Genomic DNA, 23739 nt, shown 5'->3' with positions numbered 1-23739 from the left:
CAATACAAGTGCTGTACAAAATCAACATAGAAATTACCTAGAGATTGTTAAATAAATTATTTCAGTCTAATAAAAATCTCCAGACATTTGATTGAAAAAGGGACAATGGCAAATTCAAATTAATTCAGAATTGAGTGAACAAGGAGTCAATTAAAATATTATAGCCAATCAGTGTAACTACTACAGTGGTTTTGGGATTGGAAATGACATTCCCGTTAGCTTTTTCATTTCAGTCCAGTTCACAGTACCTTTATGGTAAAACAGCATGAGTCAGTCAATGGTGAAGATCTGACTACACCTTTGTATTACACCCAAGCGTTAGTCACAGCCTTTGACTCACTGCATTTCATCTGTTATATGGTCTCAATTTGGCTTGCCAAATATTAGCATTATATTATCTCTATGAATGAGACTGATAATGATATACTTTTGGATTAGGGCTGGGTGATAAATCAGAATAATTATTATGGTTTATTTTTTCTTGCATTGGTTGATCATAATTTTCAGTTTGATTTTATTATAAATAAGGTTTTCAATATGAATTTTGTGAACATAAACAAGACAGACTAATCAGTGCCATTTTGCATAAAATAGTCAAATGTATTCCTCCAAAGACTGAACTCTCCAAACACTGCTCTACTTCTTTTACTGACAAAGGATTGGCTGTAGACCCAAATGGATCACTAATGATTTTTTTACAGTTGAAACTCAATTTGATTAAAATAATGAACTAATTAGTAAATTAATTAACTATATAGTTCTAGTTTGGATATTGTGAATATTCTTTGTAATTAAACATTCTCTCAACTTTCTTAACTAATATTTAGATCGACTATCTAGACTAAGATGATGTATTGATCTATTTTTTAACATAGCAACTGTATCTAAGGTCTACTCACCTATGCAACTGTTCTGACACTATTTTATCTTTACTGTAACTGAGACGATACCTTCCATATAAACCATAAATAACTAAATAAATGAATTCACTATAAATTTGCTATATAGTTTTGCTCTCTTTGTTCTATAGCTGGAGGTCTATGCCTGCATTGTATTCCCCACAGCCTCTGAATGGGGGAGCTGCTTGCAGGTGGTCCCAGAGGTATCATTGTATATAGATCGCTGTCCGTACTATGGCTTCTCAGGGATTTCAACCCATCACATTTAAGGTAATTGAACGTTGTGTACCTTAAAGAAATCCTCCGGCGGGTCCAATTAAGGGGCAAAAAATACTCTCAACTGTGTCCTCTTTTTTTGTCATTTCAAATAAAAGAAACATTTTTAAAATTCAGGACAAGTCGACTCTAAAATTTCTACCCAATGTGGAAGAAAATATGACTCAGATTTTTGCTTTGTAATTTGCAGCGTTGAATTTGATCTATTATGAAACCTTAAAAATCGTTCCCAGAAAATCATAGCTATGCCGCTGTCCTTGTCACTTGTTCAGTTTCTTCCAAATGCTAAAATACTTTACACTCTACACGACTTAAGCATTTCTATAATAACTGGCTGCATTTACATGGCCATAAGGAATCTGATCTAAACAAGAGTAATCAGATAACCTAACACCTAAATCTGATTATTGGTGTGTGTTACATATAGGGGTGTAAGCCTTTAATAACTGTAAGCTTATATGATTAACCGAGTCAGTGATTGTATTAGTCGATTAAGTATTCTTTTATTTGGATTTTAAAGGATGTATGTGTACCACAGCAGAAATTAAAGGACATGAAGTGAGTAAACTGGAGTTTTAGGGGTGAATTGTGAAGTTCATCTCTCACTTTCATCCAAATATGCAGTTTACTAGTACTTCTTTAGTTGTTTTTGCATTAACTTTTGTTATCTTTTGGTCTCTTATGAGTGCAGTTTAAGTCAGATCATATTCACATCCCCTTAGTTAAGTACTTGCCAAGAATGTTTTTAGTCAACAATAACCCTGTCGTTTTACTCATATCAGAAACTGCATGAGCCAATATGTCAGATGTGTATGTGATTGGGTACCAGTGGTATTTGGAAGTCAAAGTAAAAAAAGTTTAATGAAGTCACTCTTTCAATCTTGTCTGGGTAGTCCCTCAGTCATCCAGGTAGGGTCTATAGCAAAAGATGGTTTGATGAATGAATGAATGAGTGAATATGCTCCTCCTAAACACTTTCAGTAATCACATTTGTTCCTTATCATTTTCTTTGCTATATTACTTTGCCTTTTTGCTCTATTTCCCTTCTTAATACATGCACAGGTGTGAACAATTATAAAGAAATCAGATTACTCTCATCAGATTGTACTGTTTACATGACATTTCAACAATCTGAATGATCAGAAATCAGATAATAATCAGATTTTGCTGTTTTTCATGCAACTGCAGCCAGTGTCTCTGCAGTGCTATCCAGTTATATTATTTTGAATCCATAAACACAATGATTCCATGTCTTGTGTGCATTACCCTTGAGCCTTCTAATAAGCTTATTACACATTCATTAGCTCCAATTATGTTTTGATTAGACTTCCACTATTTCTAATTAGATTCTGTTTACCTAGCACCGCGGCTGCTCTCTCCCATTTTTACTACCATTCATCAATACCAGTCCAGATTCTGAATGCTAATACTTCAGCTTTAGCACAGGGCAGGGCTCCGTTGTTAACCTTGACCTTACGATGGACTGAGAAAGATTGGACTTTATTGCATCTAATTTCATCAGTCGCTCCTGTGCGCTTCATGTTAATTAAATGAGATTAAAGAGATGATATGGTGCTTTATAAACCTGGGTGTGTAAAATGCTTGGATTATGACGCTTTGCCTGTTTAGACTAGAGAAGCAGACAGGAACATCACCACAGAAACTAGACCAATGGGCGCTGAGGGCTACGTTCATTAGCCCATATTTACAAAATGATTTAAACAGTCTAAATCTCATTCTTATTTATTTTGCACAATGGAAGTGCACAATTTAACAGCTGCACTATGTAGCTTTTACAGATGGATGGTCTGCTTGTCTCCATGAAGATGTTATTGCTGTCCCTTGAATGTTCCACAGTATCCATCATGGATTTATACAATACAGGTTTTTCAATTTCTGAAAGTAACATGGATTTTTACTGAGCATGGCTGCCACACCAGAGATCTGACCTGTAACTTGGCTTGGTGGCATCACCTGCTTGTGTGCATGGATATCTTGGTTGCTGTTTTAATTCAAGTCTATGATGAATTATGATGAAAATAATTATAATTGCACAGATTAGGTGCAGTAATGACAATGGTAATGGCATCAAGCTTGCATTTAACAGTTAAGTGATCATTGTTTCATTAAGTGACTAGCTTATTTCATTAAAAAAACATTTGTGTTGTAACATCTGGGGGGATCAAAGATACAGACTCGGAGTAAGGTTTAACAGAGTTTATTACAAACAAGAGGATGTGAATGTTGGTTGGAGGAGCAGGTAATGGGATGCTGGGCCGGAGGCGGAGGTGCAAGGTGGGTCCAAGAAACGGGATCTGGCGAAAAACAAGAAACACCAACTGAGTACTATGTCCATAACTGCAAAAAATAGACTGAGCCAAGCAGAACTGTACCACGGAGGATAAACTGACCATCTGGCAGCGTGTGTAGGATCCTTGGTCCCTTTGTACTCCGGAGGTGGAGGCTTGATTGTTGATTGGCTGCAGGTGTGTAGTGGGTGGTGCCAGAGTCTCCTCCCAGCTCCAGGCACAGAAGGGAGGGGGGAAGACAGCACAGAACACACAGACAGACTGGGATCTTGACAATTTGAACATAATTCTTTGTGTATATACACCTCTAACTCTTTGATTTAGAGAAAATATTTACTTAATTATATCACACTTCCTTCTTATTCAACCCCCTTCACCTCAGCAGTGTTGTCCCTCTTCCTTCTCACAAGTGTAATGGACTGAACAAATGCCTTCTATTGATTTGTGGCTGATTTTAAATTTAAACTCTCTCTCTCCCCCCCTGTGCAGTTTCCGAGCAGGGCCCACACCAGAGGAGCCTCTTGAAGAACCTGCTAAAGGACTATAACCGGATGGAGCGTCCGGTCGGCAACGACTCCCACCCCCTCACTGTGGTCTTCACCCTCAGCCTCGTGCAGATCATGGATGTGGTGAGTATAGATTCAAGTGCACACATGTTAAAATATAGTGTCAATGTGCTGTAAGCTATTTTTTATTTCCATGACGACCTAGATCACATTGCACAAAGAAACCAATTGCACCAAACACGTATTACATTAAATACAGACACATCAGGCAGGACTGGAAAGTGTTTTGCCAAATGACATATAAAAATATAATATAATATAAAATGAATTTGAACTAGGGCTGTCCAATAGGCTGTTAACGCGTTAACACATGGAATTAATCTAAACAAATTGATCATTGCTCTCTCCGGGTGGGTGGTGAGTCTCTGCCCCAAGTGGAGGAGTTCAAGTATCTCGGGGTCTTGTTCACGAGTGAGGGAAGGATGGAGCGTGAGATTGACAGGCGGATCGGTGCAGCGTCTGCAGTGATGCGGTCGCTGTATCGGTCCGTTGTGGTAAAGATGGAGCTGAGCCGGAAGGCGAAGCTCTCTATTTACCGGTCAATCTACGTTCCTACCCTCACCTATGGTCATGAGCTTTGGGTAATGACCGAAAGGACAAGATCGCGGATACAAGCGGCTGAAATGGGTTTCCTCCGCAGAGTGGCCGGGCGCACCCTTAGGGATAGGGTGAGGAGCTCGGTCACACGGGAGGAGCTCGGAGTAGAGCCGCTGCTCCTACACGTTGAGAGGAACCAGCTGAGGTGGCTCGGGCATCTGCTCAGGATGCCTCCTGGACGCCTCCCTAGGGAGGTGTTCTGGGCATGTCCCACCGGGAGGAGGCCCCGGGGAAGACCCAGGACACGCTGGAGGGACTATGTCTCTCGGCTGGCCTGGGAACGCCTTGGGGTCCCACCGGAGGAGCTGGAGGACGTGTCCGGGGTGAGGGAAGTCTGGGAGTCCCTGCTTAGACTGCTGCCCCCGCGACCCGGCCCCGGATAAGCGGAAGAAAATGGATGGATGGATGGAAATTGATCATAATCATTCACAAGTTAATGCAGATTAATCGCACGGTCTGTTTCTGACCAATCACAAGTTGCTTGGGCTGGAGGGCTTACCTGACAGGAAAAACGCTCTGCTCAGAAGCTGTGCTCATTACACACAGTTACATTTACACATAAACTCCATCAGTCTCCCTCATATGGACCATCACAGATCAGTCGGTGGCTGTTTACGAGTCCAGAGCGAGATCTCGAGTAGAACACCGTGCAGGAAAATAAAGGTCGCGTGTGAGTGCTAAAACAAGTAAAATGGGCCAAATATTTCATCTAGCTGCTATAGAACACTGGAAGACGCGACGCCAACTCTAATAGCCTCTGTCACAAAAAGAGCCAGTTATATCCACAAGCGGCAATGAAGGGTCTTTAACTCCACTAAAACTGTCAGGTACATTAACTTGAAACATGTGGTCACACAAATTCATTATGAAATCCAATTTCTAGACTTAAATTATAGCCAGTTGTGCTTTAAAATAATTTATTTAGATTTGTGAAATAATTAACTAATTTAAAACAATGTAATTAATCATGATTAATCATATTTGAAAAGTGTGATTAATACTGAAAATTTTTTAAATAGTTTGACAGAACTCATTTTAACTCAACTTCTTCTTCCCAAACCACTAATTCACTGCCACCAATCAGCCATTTACCATGTCAGCAACTTTTCAGCTCTTGGCTTTGTTAAAAATCAGTATATTAATAAATAATAATTCATGATTAATTAACTGCAAAGAGTGTCTTACCAAATGACCTCTGGGCAATTTATAAAACTAAAGTGAAGCTGTGAAACTGTTGCATTTAAAAACTTCACAATTTTACACTGTGGACACCAAATACACTCTATTTGAATTCAGTATTTTGTTGTCATTGTCATGTGAAATGAATATTGTTAGAGCATGAAACATGCACCAGAACATTTTGGGTCCCACTTCCAATTCAGAACAATTATTTGTTTTTTCTATTCACTACATTTTACATTTCTTGAGTCATTGTTTATTGGCAGTTTCCATGTTTGGAAAAGGGTCACTCGATACGTTGGTGAGTTGGTGACGTTGGTGAGTTGCATGTGGTATTACTTGTTGAGTTACAAAACCATGGAAAAACATCCCATCATTGCTTGACTTTGTGGCTGATAAAATATTTGAAAAGCTTTGGGAATTGGGACACAGACTGACTTTCATATCAAACAAAGTAAAAAAAACAGCTTTGTTTTATTGGTGTATGGGATTTAACTACTCTCACAGGGACAGAGACGGGACTTTTGAGGTTTGAAGAATATAAAACAAAATGTATTATACGTAAAAGCTGTCTAACCATACAATTCCAGTTTAAGATGTCAATGTTGCAGAGGGCACATTTAATTTAGGTGTCTTTAGAAATAGTATTATGTAATGACACAAGCTAATAGGACTATTTTATGATTAATAAGATTTGGGATTTGGGCTGAGAAGCACATTTTCCCCATGGTTCGACACAATGCACATTACATGCCTCCAGATACAATAATATAGTAATATGGATATAACTACGCTAAATAATAACTGCACATTAACCTACAATAGCCAACATAAAAAACAACCCAAAAATGTCATTAATGTGAACAGTGAATACTTCAACATGAAAAAGTTGTTTTTTGACTTGATTGCCAACTAATTTGTTAACTGAATAATCGTTATCTGGACTATAGAAACATGCCAGGTGCTGAGAAGAGATGAGGAGAAAAGGTGTTGCTTATGTAAAATGCATATGAGCAGTGATTCAGCACAATATCAAGCTTAATTAATTGGTGTACATTACTTATTTCTATTCAATCATGTTATTGTATTTTTCAGGATGAGAAGAACCAAGTACTGACCTCCAACATGTGGCTGAGAATGGTAAGCCTCTCAATACCTCAAGTGCCTTTAGTCTGTAATGAATGAAGTAAATAACATGACTGAAGCAAACGCAGTTTTCAATAGGGACTGCTCTCAATGCACTATAGAAGCCTATGACCTGTTGGCTGTAAATATCATTATAAAATGCTGTTACAGGAATAATTTCTTATTTAACAACTATCTATATGGGGTCAGTTTAGTCCTAACAGTTCAGTTCCAACCAAAATTAGGTGTTTGTATCCAATATTTGGCCATTTCTGGGTTTCAGATGATATCGAAACAGTCTGTAGGCTAATATTATTTAATACAGATGGGAGCAGCTAAAATTAGTGTCGGTAAAATGCTGATTCTATAATAAAAATGAACATTTGTGAATTAAAAACTGGTAATATGACGTCAAGTTCTTGAATCGGAAAAAAAATACCAGGTTAATTTCAATTGTAAAACGTCACACTTAATTACCTTGCCTATAAAGCCATCTGCAACCAATACTGAGGATAGGAAGAATAGCATCTCACGTGACTCTTTGACAAAATCAGTTCTCACCAGCTTAGATTCTGTATTAAAACAAGTTAATGTGCAGGTTTCACATAGAATATCTGGTGGATATGAAAGAAGGAGGACGTGCAGCTTGGTTGATATCAATATTACTATTAAACCTAATTCCCAGGTGTCAAATCAATCCAGGTGAACCTCAAATAAGCCTACTAAGAGAGGTCTATTTGAAAAGCAAAACTTCAAGACAAAGAAGGGAATTCTACATATAAATGTACGTAGTATCACATCTAAATTGGATTACATTAAAGACCAGGCAAATCAGTCAGATCTAGATATATTTATATTTTCTGAAACCTGGCTATCTGTTAAAATAAATGATAAGGAAATCAACATTGAAAATTACACGTTTTTCACTATGACTGGCAATCTAAAGGAGGTGGAGTTGCCATTTATGTTAAAGATCATCCATCTCTGGACCTTTTTTTTCTCCTGTTCAGAGCCTAAATCTTTTGAATGTCTGTCTCTGTCTGTTAAACACATCAAATTTGACAATGGTACATTTAATTGATTCCAAAATCATCTTTCAAACAGAACCCAAGCAGTAGAAGCCAATGGGTTTAAATCAAATGTTTTAACTTTAAGCAAAAGAGTGTCCCATGGTTCAGTTTTGGGCCCACTACTTTTTACTATATTTATTAATTCCAATGGTCACAATTTAAGAGAAAACCTCATGCATTCATATGTAAATGATGCTCCCTCTGCTGATCAGGTGATTTAAAATTTGCAGCAAGATTTTAATGAAATCCAAAATTCCCTCAAAAATCTTAAATTATCATTAGACGCAAATGAAACTAGTATACTAGTATACAAAAAATAATAATATGTTTAATTGATGTGTAAGCTATAAATCTTCACACATTAAAAACATTGATTGAAAGAGTCACCACCTATAAATTCCTTTTTTGCAGACTTCAACCTCTACTGTAAAAGCTTTAGATACACTTTCACTCAGCCCTTTGTTTCATAGCAGGCGATGAATTTAAAACCTATCTCTGTAAACTCTATAAAAAGTAGGTTGGCCCTCGCTATCTGTCAGAAGCAACACTATATAAAATGTATTTATAAGGGACTACTTGATAGACTGCCTGAATATCTCACTTGTTTGTTGAATTTTGATACAAGAACATTTAATACAAGGTCTCATAATTGTCTAGGTCTAAAAACTGGCCGCACTAGAAATGAAATGAGGAAAAATAGCTTTCAGTTGTTGTTTTTTTTGGTTCCCAGAATGGAGTGGAATACATTTCCAGGGGATAGGATATGCAAAACTGGGCACACTGGTGCCACTAATGCATTTCTCTAATACAATAATCTGAAAAAGAGAGACTGGTATATGGCTTCTCCCCGTATAAATAAAGGTAAATGAAAAAAAAAGAAAAGTATGCCAGAAAAGTAAGAAAAGTATGCTTCTTTGCATACTATATTGTAATTGGTTAATTGTGCTTTTCACTCAAATGATGATGGAGGCTCTCTGCCCAATAGGAGAGGTGGGTGTGGAAAATTCAAATCTTACCTCCATTTTGTTGTGTCTTGTAGGGTTGGTACGATCATTATCTTCAGTGGAACCAAACAGAGCATCCGGGCGTCAAAAACCTGCGCTTTTCACACGACCAAATATGGACACCGGACATCCTGCTCTACAACAGGTAAAACTCATAAACCTATTAAATTATATAGGAGACTAAAACTGAATACAAACCTGTATAAGAATAAGCTATAACTAAGGACTCTAATATCATATACCATGGACTAGACCAGTTTAGGACAGACTCATCAAGACAAGGACTAAACTTGGACTAAAGCTGGGCCTAACTAACATTTAAGATGACTATAGAGTATGCATTGCAGCATTGCGCCACTGCCAGATCTGTGCCTATATTTCACTGAAACAAGCAGGTGATGTACCATCCTCCAGAATAGTTAAATTTGGGGTTGGCAAATGCCAAATGTTGTGTAGGGCTATTTTAAATGCTTGTCTTTATAATGCTTTAAGGAAAACTTGAAAGTGAAAAAAATAATGTTTTCACGAACTAAATGTTTTTAGAAGACTCATTCTTTGCAAAGTTTTCTTTTTTTCATGCACCACAATTTGGCAACAGTGTGAATTTTAAGAAAAGTACAAATAGTTATTGATTGAAGATGTTGAAGCTGTGTATCACAAGAACAAGATAAGCCTATTTTAATAAAGCGTGGCCATATTGTGCTGTGCTTTTCATTTTCTTTTTTTAATTAACGTCTGTGGCGAGCAGAATGCAGCAGCACCATCTCAATTTATTTGTGCTCATATTATAAGATGAAAACTAGCCTCTTGGCTAATTCTGGCATGTTAAACAGTTACTGTTGGTCAACATCCACTGTCCGCTATAAATAAATAAATAAATAAAACATATCGCACATTTTAATTAAATATATTATCGGTGAATATTAAACTAATCTAACTTTTAAACAATATGTTTAGAAACTTTTTGTGGGTTGGTTATCAATTCAGTCAGGTTCTATCCTATAAAACCAAGTAATAATTACAAAACTTGAAAAATCCGTCATATGCACTATAAGGGTTAGGCCAATCAATGAATATAATAAAGCTTCTGTACCTTTTTACTTTTTACTTTGTCCTCCAAATACAGTATTTCTCAAAATCCTCTTATTAACTGACACATGTTTTTGATGATCATATTTCTTTTGCGTTAACTATAACTAACTTCTACAGTTAATTTCCCTCAGTTCTGATTAACCAGTTAATCATCTGTTAACTGTGTGGTTCATGTAAGCCCCTTTGACTTACTGCATAGCAACCACATTCAAAAAGTTCCAGTCTACCTGCCTGTTGCTACGGGTCTGCTCAGAGATGTTACTAATAATATTTCATTAGCATCTATTATTAATATACTGTACAGGTTGGGTGATTTTATTTTTTTGTTATTCTGCTAAACTGAAATTTACGCATACCAGACTAATTTGTAAACAATAAGGCTGTTATCTTGATGACTATATACCCCGCAATTTTTCACCCTTATTAATTTGTCTGTTTGTTTGCTCTTTATATCTAGCATGCAAAAAATGTAGCTTAAGTGGTCGGTTTTGGTGTCTACATGTATTGTCTAAATCTTTCTCTCTTGGTGCTCAAAAATACTTTGAAAAACATGTATTTTTACTGCCAACTTGGTCTCCTCTCCACAGATCTGACCTGCAACTTGACCTGATAAGTTTAATGCCATACTGTGGAGCATTCGATATAGACAAAGCAATAACATACAGACAAGCCAAGTAATTTTCTTTGTGGGTGAATAAAGTTTGAGTCTCCGTCCAAAAAGTTCCTTATTGCACCTTTAACCCACTGCCCCCTCTCCTCTGTCTTTCCTCAGTGCAGATGATGACTTCGACTCCACCTTTAAGACAAACATCCTGGTCAACTCCAGCGGATACGCAGAGTACTTACCTCCAGGTGTGTGTCAAATACTGCTCTATCCCCTTATCACTGTTCCCGAAGAGGCATGACTGTGTTTGTGCCTTTAATATTTTATCACAACAAAACACCAGTCCTCACAACTCCATGATATGTCTATAAATAGCCTTTCCTTTCTTCCTTTCTGTATTGCCTTTCCTTAAACCCATGTAAGCCTGTGAAAATTCCTGTGGGATTTCTAAGCAGTGGTATTTTTCATTATGATGCCAGATTACAACCAGGATGAATGGGGTCATTTATTTATTTATTTGGAGCAACATTAGCTTCCACAGAATGGTTGCTAGTTTTCCTGGGGTTCATTAAAAAGTATTAAAAAACGAGACCCAGTGAACGAGAGGGTCGCATCCCAGCACGTTCAGGTCAGGGTCAGGTGTCACATTGTCAGCCTATGGGCCAAACAGCAGTGCAGAGTACCCAGCTTTCTTGGAGTCCCTGGGAGGGGTACTAGACAGTGCATCGACCGGGACCATATCATGGTCTATGTGGACAAAGCCAGTGACACCTAGAGAGGGGTGATTGGGAAGAACGGTCTCCCCGATCGGAACCCAAGTGGTGTTCTCTTATTGGACCTATGTGCTAGTCACAGTTTGTCCATAAAAAATACGGTGCTCAAGCACTCATGTGGCACTAGGACACCCTATGTCTATAATGATTAACTTTGCAGTCGTGTTACCTGACCTTTACCAGCGTGTCTTGGACACTTGCTGGCAGGGGAGAAAGCCGGTAAAACCTGGCAGATCAAAGCTTATTGTGAGAGAGTCTGTTGGGAACGTCTGGCGGAGCCCTCTGTCAGCAGGGTCTTCAACTCACGCCTCCGGGAGAGCTTCTCCCCCATCCTGGGGGAGGCTGGGGACATTGATCCCCCAAGTAGACTATGTTCTCTACCTCTCTTGTCAGGGTGGCTGCTTGTAGCTGTGGTCGCAAGGTCTCTGGTGTTTGTGGCGGCAATCTCCAAACCCATTTGAAGACGTCGGATGTAAGGAATGTATAACTCCTGAGGCAGATGGTAGGTACCGAGAGGCCAAGCATGGCACTGCTCATGCAGTCGCAGAGGCAAAAACTCTGGGCTGAGAAGAGTTTGAGGAGGCCATGGAGGAGGACTGTCAGTCCTTCTGGCAAACCGTCCAACACCTCAGGAGGAGTAGCATTACTTCAACAACACTGTTTACAGTGTGGATGGAGAACTGCTGACCTCGACTGGGGATGTTATTGGACGGTGGAAGGAATACTTTGAGGATCTCCTCAATCCCAGCGTCATGTCTTCCAAGGATGAAAGCAGAGGCTGAGGACTCAAAGGTGGACTCATTTCTCATCCAAGCTGAAGTCACTGAAGAGGTTGGCAAGCTCCTCCTTGGCAAGGCTCTGAGGGAGATGGGGAATGACCTCTGTCCTGAGGATCTTAAGTCTGGATGTTGTGGGGCTGTCTTTGCTGACACGTCTCTGTCGTAGCGGTCAGGGACTGTACCACTGGATTAGTGAACCGGGGTGGTTGTCCCTCTGATTGAGAAGGGGCACCGATAGCGTCCCCGGTATAGTTTTCCGCGAACCTTGGATTCAGGAGGAGCAGTGTGTTTTTTGTCCCGGCTCATGGGAGTTTGTCCAACCAGTCCACATGTACTTTGTGGATGTGGAGAAGGTGTTCAACTGTATCCCTTGAGGTGTTCTGTGGGGGGTTCTCTGGGAGCACCAGGTCATTGCTAAGGGCTGTCTGGTCCCAGTATGACTGGAGCAGAACTGCCAGCAATGCAAACTGTGTTTGTAGGTGTAGTCAGGGGCTGGGGGGTGTCCAGTTTGGGGACCACAGAATCTCATCTGAGTTGGGGGCTGAGTTGAAAGGCAAAGCTTTCGATTTACCAGTCAATTTACGTTCCTACCCTCACCGATGGTCATGAACTTTGGGTAATGACCAAGAGGACGAGATCGTGGATACAAGGGCGCTCCCTTAGAGATAGGGTGAGTCATATATTTAATTTATCCTGCACCTTTTAACCTATATAACAACTTTTTATGCAAAGAACACTTTTTGAAAACAATCTATATTAAGGTCCCCAAGGAGAAAGATGTCCTTATTTTGATCTGAAACCATGTCTACATTTTCACATATTTTTTGTAAATAGTCTACATTGGAGCTGGGACAGCAACCAACCAATATTGGCTTATTAACCATATAATTTCAATATCTCTGTACATGAATTCAGATTTTAGAGTTACAGCAATATTTTCCTTTGTGTAAAATGAAGCTCCCGCACCATTTTGATTTCTATTCCTTCTATATAATTTGTACCCATCAACATGTAGCTGTGAGTTTTCAAAACTACTGTCTAGGTGGGTTTCTGATGAGGCTAAAAGATGAATATTTTCTGAGGAACAAATTTATGTAATTTCATGAACTTTGTTTCTAAGACTACATATGTGTAAATGAGCCAAAACTAAACCTTTTTGTGGCAAATTCACAACTAAAGATATTTAGAGAGACATATTTACAACAATAAAAGCAACTGAATGGAAGCTGCCATATTTACGCTGATAGATAGAGTGATGCCTTTGTCCATTTGCAGGCCCAATAATGAGTTCATCATACCTTAATATTCCTATTTCACCTTCCTCTCTGGCTGCTTTCAGCTTGGGCAGCAATTCCCTTCTCCTCTGCTGCACCACATCTGAAAAGTCCTCGTTGATATAAATGTTTGTGCCCTTTAATCTTTCTTTAGAAAGGATACTCTGAGCGTTAATCCTCCTTTAGGTGAGCTAAGAGTGGAACTTCCTCAAACTGTGGGGCAAGGACCTCTAGTATATGGAGGTAGAAAAGGTAGAAAGGTAGAATGCGTTGCATGTAGTTTTGTGAAAATTAAAGCTATTAAGTAGAAGATCAATAATTTCAGAGTTAAAATGTTTACCTCCTGGCATATATCAGCTCATCATTTCACAAATCACATTTCAGAACATCCACATACAGATCTAAACCACAAGGATTTTATGCAGAAGAAAGATGGTGGAGAAGATGATGGTACTTCATGTCTATATCATGCCTAGATAGTGTTGAATCCCTATGAGAAGAGGTGGATTTTCTGTCTGGACTGGGAGGAGTTCAAACAGGGACATAACAAGGCATAACCTGAATTAACCTGATTAAACCAGGAATAAACTTGCTGTTTGCAATCATTAATTGTGATTTTGTAGTTCCACTTGGCACATGTTTAACAGTCAAAGAAAGTTTCTGTGGTTGAAGGAAGATATGCAAATATAAACTAAGTCTTGCCTATATAAATTCAAATAAAGGCTTCGATGTCTGTCAAAGCCTGCATTTCCATTCTTTTAAGCTAGCATGTTTATTAGCGAGATTGCAGTGGACATAAATACAGCTCTGTGTGATGCTTGTCTCTGGACAAAAGCCAATTACAGAGAAGACGAAAGAGTCGGCTGAAATCATGGGTTGGTTTGGAAAAATGAGAAATTGGAAGAAAGTCCCTGCATTGAAAGGAATTTTTTTATGTTCTTTTGGTGGCTTGGAGGCACTGTTATTGTCAGTAAATAAAAAGCAGAATAATGTGGTGACCGCTGAGTTGTGGGAGTTTGACACAGAGAAGATAATTCAAACAGAAATGCTCAGAGCTGCCGGCTGTCTATAGTAATTCGGACATCTCGTTTCATTCAGCGCTTAAGGGTTATAGATTGTTGTGTTTGGGAGAAGTAAAAAAGGACTGGAGGCAACATAAGGAAGCATTTGTAAAATCTATGGTTTTTGAGTGTCAATGCTGAAAACAATGTAATGATCAGATATTTTGTTCAGGGTTGACAACTTTTGTTGTTCTTGTAATTGTTATGTGCTGTTAATGTAGGGACTTCTGCATGTGACATTTGGTTGCTATGCTGACAAGTGGATTTGAATGTTGTATTCTGTCAGCTACAGCCACTTAGGAGACTGGTTCTGCTGAGTTGAGACTGCTGTTGTGTTTTTTGTGTTTTTGGTGTAGATTATGGTCTACAGTAGCCCTTGTGTCCAACAAATAAACAACAAGAAGTAATTTGGCAAGTTTCCTTACACCAGAACACTACATCGGTGTCAGAAGTGACTTGCCAATCCTCTGGTAAAGTTTTAGTTAAGCTAACCTTGACTCTGCTGGGCTACCTGTTCAGATGTTTCCGTCTGTGGGACTAAAGACAAAACAGAACAAAGCAGAGCACTGACATGCTAAGTCAGTACGGCGCAGCTGCCCTGTTGTCAGCTGGGGATCACAGAGAGCAGGTGAGAGACATGGCTAAACAATTCGCAGCAGAAGCTGATCTGAGCCCATCGCATGGCACAGTACAGGAACACATCAAGGACAACCCAGCCAGAAGCTTCACCCCACATGTCGAAATGGTTCCTGCTTGTTTGGGAGACTGATTAGGAAGCTTTTTATGCCCAGTTAGAAATGCTGGCCCAAGCTGTGAGATTGTCCATGGAAGAGAGAACCCTCCAATTAGCCATGTGTCTCACTGGGGACGCTTTGTCTAGTCTGCTCTTCCTGAGTTCTGAAGACAGATGTGACTACAGAGCTTTAGTCGGGCTGGCGTGGGTTCTGTTCCATATCCAGTGTGCTTTGCTCAGAAGTGTGTAGTTCCTGTTATCCTGGTGAAATGTTCAGGTCGCTTACAAATTACACTGAAGACCTGGTTCGGCACTGAAGGCCTGGTTCAGGCATATGCAGACACTCATGGCTCACCCTAGATCACCAGAAGGGTAACCGTTATATCTTTAGCTTCAGTGGACTACTTTATTAAGTGGCCTGAAGCTTACAGCCTCCCAGTTCAGGAGCAGAGATTATTGTGAATGCCTTATTGGAAGGTTTGTTCAGTATTTTTGGGGTCCTAGAAGCAATACACCTGGACCAAGGTTGAAACTTTGAGTCCTGCATCTTTGCAGCTATGTGTGAAAAGCAAGACCCACAAAACCCCCCTATACCTGCAAAATGATGAACTTGTTGAAAGATTCAACCACACCCTTGCCTAACAGCTTGCTAGCCAAGCACCAGAGAGATTGGGTCACACATATGTCATTTGTCCTCATGGCTTACAGATCTGCTGCCCAGATTGCCTGTTCCCATTCTCACCTCATGCTTGTGAGGGGGGTCCTGACTCCAGCTGAGACGATGATTGGGAGTCCACTAGATGCTGCAGTTGCTCCTCCAGGACCAAGGATACCCAGAAACTTCAGGACTGGAATCTGCCCATGGGTATGCCAGGAACCAACTTGTAAGTACAGGAGGGAGATAGAAGAGGAACTACGACACACACTCCAAGGATGCCCTTTTGCAGTGGGAAACTAGGTCTGGGTGCATAGCCCTCGTTGGAAGATGGACAGATGGACCAAACTGGGCAGTGACTGGGATGGACCTTGCACAATCTTGGAGCGACTGTGAGAGAATCTGTACAGGGTACAGTTGCCACCTGGAGGACCCAAAGTGGCACTGCATGGTGTAGATTAAAAGGCTGTGAGAGAGCTCAAGGACAGTTCTTGCCTATTGTCTCTGTAGACCCCCAAATTTTCTGAGAAAGTGACTTTAGTGTGCCCCACGTGGGCGAGGGACTGAGTTGAGACTGCTGTTGTTTTGTTCTTGTTTTTGGCATGGGTTATGGCCTACAGTAGCCGTTGTGTTCAGCAAATAAACTATAAGAAGTAATTTGGCATCTTTCCTTACACCAGTACACTACAATAATAAACACAGAATTTGCTGTTTAAACCTGCAGCACAAAGTAGCAATACTAAAACTGACACAAATATTGAAATATATAAAGTGTAGCGCGGTACTATAACTCAGCAGTTCTTTATTGCCTTAATCACATTAGCATTTGTATTTCTCTATAGTAAATATTTAATTGATATTGTTTGAAATGTACAAGAAATGTAAGTCTTTGCACCCCTAGTAATCCATGAGAGGTACATTTTATTGCTAATATCTGTATTAAATGTTTTATCATAAATTAGCCAGGACCTTTTTAGTTGGCTGCACCAACCGCCCTCTGCAATATAAGTAACAGTCTTTCAATAGACCTTAGCTAAGGGAGTTTGTACAAATATATTGTCAAGTAAAGTAGTCTTTCTTTAATTTATTTAGACATGCTTAAAGGTGCAGTATGTGACTATTCTGCCAGAGTGTTCGCTACCTGTGCCCATGGAGATGTTAGGAGATGCTATTGCTTTGCCTGAAAATAATTCTTAATAATTTTTTTTTTTTTTTTTTTTTCCCTCATAAGCTTCCTTGTTTTGTTTTGACACAAATGGGTCATGTATTTCTCCAATTGGTCAGTCACACATACATCTGAACTCTGGAAGGTAAGACCAGGACCAGACTGTATATCTTTATTGTATAGAAAAAGTAAGTAGTTTGGCTGGCAGGGCTAATATAACAGCACACCCAGGTATGTAACTCTATTCGTTATAATAAGAGTGCGTTCACACTTGTCCCCAGTTGTTTGTGGTTTTAGCCCAGTCTAGTCCTGATGTAGATTTGGTTTGATTGTGATCTAGTTATAGTTTAATCCTGTCAGGTCTTAGTTTAGTTCCAGGTTTAGTCCCAGTTTAATTCCAATTTTGATGTGGTGTTTTGACAAGCGTGAACAAATATTTTTCCACAGGTCCATCCCAAATAACATTATGTAATTAAAGAGTTAAAACCCTCATGTTTAAGGTTACCTCTGTAGTTGTAAAAATCCTCTGTGTGGCGTGCGTAGTGCGTACATTCTGATCCACAGCACTAATGCAGGATGATGCAGTTAAAGTAAATTTGTGGTGTAGAGTCTCCAGAGCTTCAAACAGCAGTAATTACAGCGAGGTAATCTCCATAATGCAAACTCCAGCGATTCACAAAATTTGTAGTTATATCCCTCAGTGACATTCAGGACCAGGAAGTGAATAAACAAGAGACTGTTTCCACTGTTTCATTTGGAGTCAAGAATCTGATTACAATAAAGTCTACCCACTTACATACCTGACAGAAATGATGCTAGGAATTGTAATGGCATTGTGGAGTAATATCTTTGGAGTAAAGTATAATAACGTTATTTTTCATTTTTTTCATTTAGGTAGGATGAATTGTAGAAAATTATTACATTATTGAAATATATGTGATATTTTTATCCATGACAAAAAAGCCAAAGCGGTGTATTTGTCCCCCATTAGGACGGTGGTTGGTTCAAACCATATTGCTGTTGTGTTCTTTGGCAAGACTCTAGTACTAGTACTATACAGTCTGTGGCTGGTTTCAACAGGTTAATCAACCCCAGATAAGAAAACTAGTACTATAGAGTTGTGAAAAATATCGATACCCAGATACGATACTACAGCTATTGAAACTACTCCTTTGACCCAGTAATTATTATTCCTGAATAGTTTTACAATTGTTCTAGAATCTATAGCAGGACTAGTTATGTCTACATGGTAATAACAAGGCTAATTGTTTATGTTGAAAATTACATTCTGTTGTAGTGTTTTTTGTTATAACTGTGGTAAAACTGAGCCTTTTTAATATCGAAATGGTGTTTGGAATTTTAGTATCATGACAGTGCTAACTGAGAGCAGCCAAAATATATTTAAAAAAATATTTTGACAGATATAGTATAGAGCTTTTACTCCTTGGCAGTAGGCATTGTATTCTTTACCACTGTGAAAAAGGTCCATTGCTTTGCTGTCTCTAAATGCACCCAGTCACTCCTAAATTTGCTACACATTCACAGCAATTCTTCAGTCTTCACATTTTCCAGCTGCTGAAGTGTGTCTGAATTTGTTCTCGGTTTTTCTGTGGTTTCATTTTGCATAACAAAAGGGGTAATCAGATCAGGCTGCTGTACACAATCTTATTTCTCTGTGTCAGTGTTTATTCTGAGTCTATAAACAGTGAGAGTGGAGGAGGCACAGAGCAGCACTCCTGTCTGCTGCAGTAACAGTAACAGTCATGTACAATGTTTGTGAGTCATGAAAACTTCAAATAAGTTAACAGTGCTTTACATAATTAATTATATGTAACTTATTACTTTATTATATCTATGTATCCTCAGTATGAGCTGACCAGCATTGTGTGCCAGTATTTGAGATATTGACCAAAGTTGACTCTAATTAACTCAACATAAGAACAAAGTGTCATTGTGGGACACATGAATTTTTAGCTTCAGTTAAAGGTGCACTATGTAACTTTTCTGGTGGAGGGTATACTACTTGTTTGTCTCCAAGGAGATGTTATGGCTTAGCTTGAAATGTTCCACAGTATGACATGATATAAACAGCAGCTTATTCAATGTGATTTTTTGGCTCCTTCAGTTTGAATTGAAATCTCTTGTAATTTAAGATATTCAAAATGAGCTGAAGAGTCTTTGGGACTATGAATTATTCATTTGTGTATGTCTCTATTTGTGCACATAGCAATGAAGTGCCTGTAGCAAAGTTAGTTTTTAATATGGAGCACTGCCCTCTGAGATTATAAAGCCTAATTTTCATTTTCAGGATTGCTCTTGTATTTTTGTGTAGATTGATTTGTTTTACATGTTTATTTAAATGTCAAAGCTGTTACCTTTTATGCAGTATTTGCTTTGTGCTATCTCTAGCTCTGTTTTGTAAAGATTTGTAAAACACTAATGTATTTTTAGTACTACCAATTAAAGCTGCACCACCTGCATATCTGATGTTATTGCTTTCCTGAATGTCCCACAGTCTGGCATTAAACTTCACCACCATGGACAGAAACAGGTAGTGTTACAGGTAAAGTTACAGGTGAGAACTGTGAAGAGGCAAAAGCATTCACAGTAAGAACACAGGTATTTTAGAGCTATAAAAACACCTAATTGAATAAATGCAATATATTTAAGTTTAATGTCATAGTGTGGGACATGCCATACAAAGCAGTTTACTTTATTCCATTTTTATTGCTGTTTCATCAAGTCAGTAATCCAAAACACTCATAAATGCTCCTTCCACAAGAATGCATAATATGTGTTCTTTTAAGAGGGGGTATTACATTTCAGTGGGGTATTTATTGTCAACAGTAACATATTTAGCTCACCTTGTGACCTTTCATTGTTTTGAAAATGCTGTATTCACTGAAAACAACATTTACTGAGGTATTGTTTCTTCAATGGTTCTTGTTACCTCCAGGTATCTTCATGAGCACCTGTAATGTGGATGTGCGCTGGTTTCCCTTCGACATTCAGAAGTGTGAGCTGAAGTTTGGCTCCTGGACATACGACGGCTGGCTGCTCGATCTGCAGATGACCGACGCAGACATCTCAGGATACATGCCCAATGGGGAGTGGGACCTCATCGGTGAGTCCGCCACTGATACTTTGAAGTTGATGTCATTAACATTCCCTGGGGGTGTGTCGCTAACTGTAAGAATTGTTCTATCTGAGGCTTGTTAGAATTTAATCTTTATATTAACATAATATGACCAGAAAGAGCTGGTTCTGTTGGAACTACAACGATGAGTAGACTGCACTATGAATGTTCGTATTGATCACATGCTCCTGAAAATGTGTTGTTTAAATCCATTTAGCTGTTTTTTTTTGTTTTCAGACTATCTTAAATCTTTTTGGCAGTGTTTGCTAATGTGTGCAGTGTGATATATATAATCTGTGAAAGAATGTTTAACAAGGGCTGGACACTGCTATAAGATTGGACAGTCCACTACAGCAGCCAGAATAAGCACATTTAGTGAAAGTAGATAGTAGGCATTGGGGAGTCCATTATATTGGCACAGACATTTTCAAATTTGATTTGTTGAACCTGCTGGACTCACTTTAAACTCTTATTTTGTTTATTTATTTGCTCCCTTATTTATCTTAGAGGCCCTTATTGCTGCTGTTTGCCACATGTGAATGGTCTGTAGTGGACATTAGGAGTATAGTATCTGAATTAAAGATACAGCATGTAATTGGGCAAGATTTAAACCACCTACCCTCCTGGTTATAGAAGTCCTATCTTTATAACTCATCTGTCTCACTGGAGTCATTGCCTGTTACCCTAAATTTCCATGTTTGTCTTGATGATATAACTGTCTGCAGGTGTCCCGGGTACTAGAAACGAGCTGTTCTATGACTGCTGTAAGGAGCCGTATCCTGATGTGACGTTTGTGATCACGATTCGGAGGAGGACTCTGTACTACGCCCTGAACCTCCTGATCCCCTGTGTGCTGCTGTCCTCTATGACACTCCTCATATTTGTGCTGCCGGCCGACTCAGGCGAGAAGATCTCTTTGGGTGAGCTACAAAAACAAAAGAGGAGAACAAGACCTGGTTTAGCTTTTAACGATGGCATGATTTGATTCTTATTTAGCTGATTGATTATTTAGTAAGTATTATTTTAGACCTGATTTAGTGCTGTTTTAGTCATAGTTAAATTCTGGCAAATAGTTTTATTGCAAGGAGAGAAACATAACTCCTGTCTTGTCCTTATTAAGTTTTGTTTAGTTTGTTCAGTGCTAGATCATCCTTTTTATGTGCTTAGTCCTATTGAGATTATGTTTAGTTCTGGGTTAGCTGTGCTTTAATTCTGGTTTAGTCCTTATTAAGACCTGACTATTTTCCTATGTTACTTATTTGTTAGTTTTGTCCTGCTGATTTCCCATAAATATTTGTGTTAAAATCTATCTCAGTCAGCCTTTAGGCCTGCTTTACATGTTTGTTTAATTATGATGTATAATGGGTTTAGTCCTGGTTTAGGCCTGGCTTAATCTCAATTTAGTCCTAGTTTAATTGCATTGGTTGTTCTCCCCATTTTTATTGCTACACTGTATTATTTATTGCTGTGTTATTTGGTATGAAAACTTATAGAAACACTGCACCAGACCCAAAAATATAGACAGAAAATCTAGGTTGCTGCAAAAGTTACAATCTTAGACTCCCATTGTGAGACATGTCGTACAAAAATACAACTCAGCGAAACAGCTCCATCTGAGAATAAATCCAGCAACAGGATGAAACAATTGTGGGATGAAAGTTTGGGGCTCAAAGGGACAGGATCAAATGGAGGAGATGGAAATTGGGCTCAGAGAAGGTGCCAGACAGGAAGCCGAAAGATGAATTTGGAAAAGATGAGGGCGATGTCACAGAGAGGAGGAGAACAAGTAGAGACTGAAAAATCCTGCAGGAACAGAGCAGGAGCACTAACTGTAAAAACTATTGAACCTTATAATGTTTGCTTATCAAAATAAATAAATGCAAATGATTTTCCTCCCACATTTCTGGTGCATTCTGTTGCAGCACAGAGACTGAAAATGCTACTCATGTGTGATGTACAAAATAAAGGTGTTATATATTTTGGTTTGTCATATAAGACAGTGTAATGATGTATTCCAGTCGTCCTTTGAGGTTGGATTTTCCGAGTTCCGACTTGTACATGGCAACTGGAACATGCAGCAATTTCAGAATTTCTACTTGGAAACTTGGAGAACATTTCGGAGTTCGAGTTAGAAAATCCAACATGGTGGCATCCTGTATTTGGCTAAAGTTTGATATCTGATAGTTTCAATATTGATTGTACTTTAGTTGCCGCGCACTTGCTTTTCTGAACTTGCTCCTGCACAGCGGTTGAGCTTCTGCAGTTATAAATGCGCTGTTATGCTCTGTTACACTAATGTTGCTAACAAAAGCAGAAATAATAGTTGGAATTGGAATTACATCTATGTATGTCAAGTAAAATGATGGACTCAATGATATTTTGTAATATGTAATACAGTATATACTTTAAATACAGCTCCATTAAAAAGTATTATATTTGATGCCATTAATCACCTCTGTTGTAGTGTGTAGTGTAAATATTCTCGAACAAAAGGTTGTTGCCCTTCATGTCAAAAGCATATTGTTCACATGAAGTCTGTATACATTACACAGCATTTCTCCTCAAGACAAAAATGCCAACCCTTCAACACACGCTCAATTAACCTATTGATGTAATTAAAGGTAGTGAATTGATTGGGTCCAGAGAGCTTACACACTGCCTTCCAGGAGAATATTGTCACCACGCTGATGGAGGACACAAGGTCACCCAAAGGGCCAGCAATATTAAAACTACAAGTTTGTCCATTAATTTTAGGAGAGAAGACATTCAAAACAGCATTCGAGACACATTTTAATTTGATATATAAAGAGTTAATATTTTTACTCTAATTTAATTGGATATATTTGAATAGGAAAGATATGTCTGTTCTATGGAGTGAATCGGAGGGAGGAGGATAGCACAGGGTAAATGAAGATGGATTCAAGTACTTTAAGTTTTAGGACAACTTTACAGAATAGGAAGAGAAGTGCACTATGTTAAAGTTCTTCAGTTTACAAGCATTAGCCCAGTATTAGCATGAATCAAAGCTCAATGGGGGTCATTTATCAAAAGTCGAAAGAGTACTTTGCTTTGCAAACCACAACAACTCACATATAACAGATTTAGCCAATTGATATTGATTGCCTGTGTTTTTTGCAGGGATCACTGTGCTGCTGTCTCTCACTGTCTTCATGTTGCTGGTAGCAGAAATCATGCCGGCCACATCAGATTCAGTTCCACTAATAGGTATGTAGTATTTGAGGATCTTAAAGGCCCTATATTATACAAAATTGACTGTGACTTGTGTGCTTTAAGACATGTTACATCATCAAAAACTTACCCAAAGTTGTGTTTTGTTTCATTCACACATGTTTGAATAATCCTTTATCATTAGCATTTATCATTAAGCTCAAAATGCTCTCTCCCACCTTGTGATGACATGAAGTGATAGTTTTCAAGTTAA

General features: G+C 38.8%; 1 protein-coding gene across 1 annotated transcript in view; it reads left to right on the top strand.

Annotated features, from left to right (window-relative positions):
- chrna11 (cholinergic receptor, nicotinic, alpha 11) overlaps positions 1-23739 on the top strand; it is a 35555-nt gene that overhangs the window by 1537 nt on the left and 10279 nt on the right. Inside the window, exons 2-8 of the mRNA XM_033975266.2 lie at positions 3974-4113; positions 6922-6966; positions 9061-9170; positions 10890-10969; positions 20118-20285; positions 21023-21217; positions 23436-23522. Coding sequence (XP_033831157.1) covers positions 3974-4113; positions 6922-6966; positions 9061-9170; positions 10890-10969; positions 20118-20285; positions 21023-21217; positions 23436-23522 — 825 coding nt within the window. The remainder of the gene's footprint in view (positions 1-3973; positions 4114-6921; positions 6967-9060; positions 9171-10889; positions 10970-20117; positions 20286-21022; positions 21218-23435; positions 23523-23739) is intronic.

The sequence above is a fragment of the Periophthalmus magnuspinnatus genome, chromosome 11 (genome assembly GCF_009829125.3).
Source record: "Periophthalmus magnuspinnatus isolate fPerMag1 chromosome 11, fPerMag1.2.pri, whole genome shotgun sequence".
NCBI lineage: Eukaryota > Metazoa > Chordata > Actinopteri > Gobiiformes > Gobiidae > Periophthalmus > Periophthalmus magnuspinnatus.
Note: the sequence above shows the minus strand (reverse complement) of the source record. Positions and strands in the feature narration are given on the sequence as shown.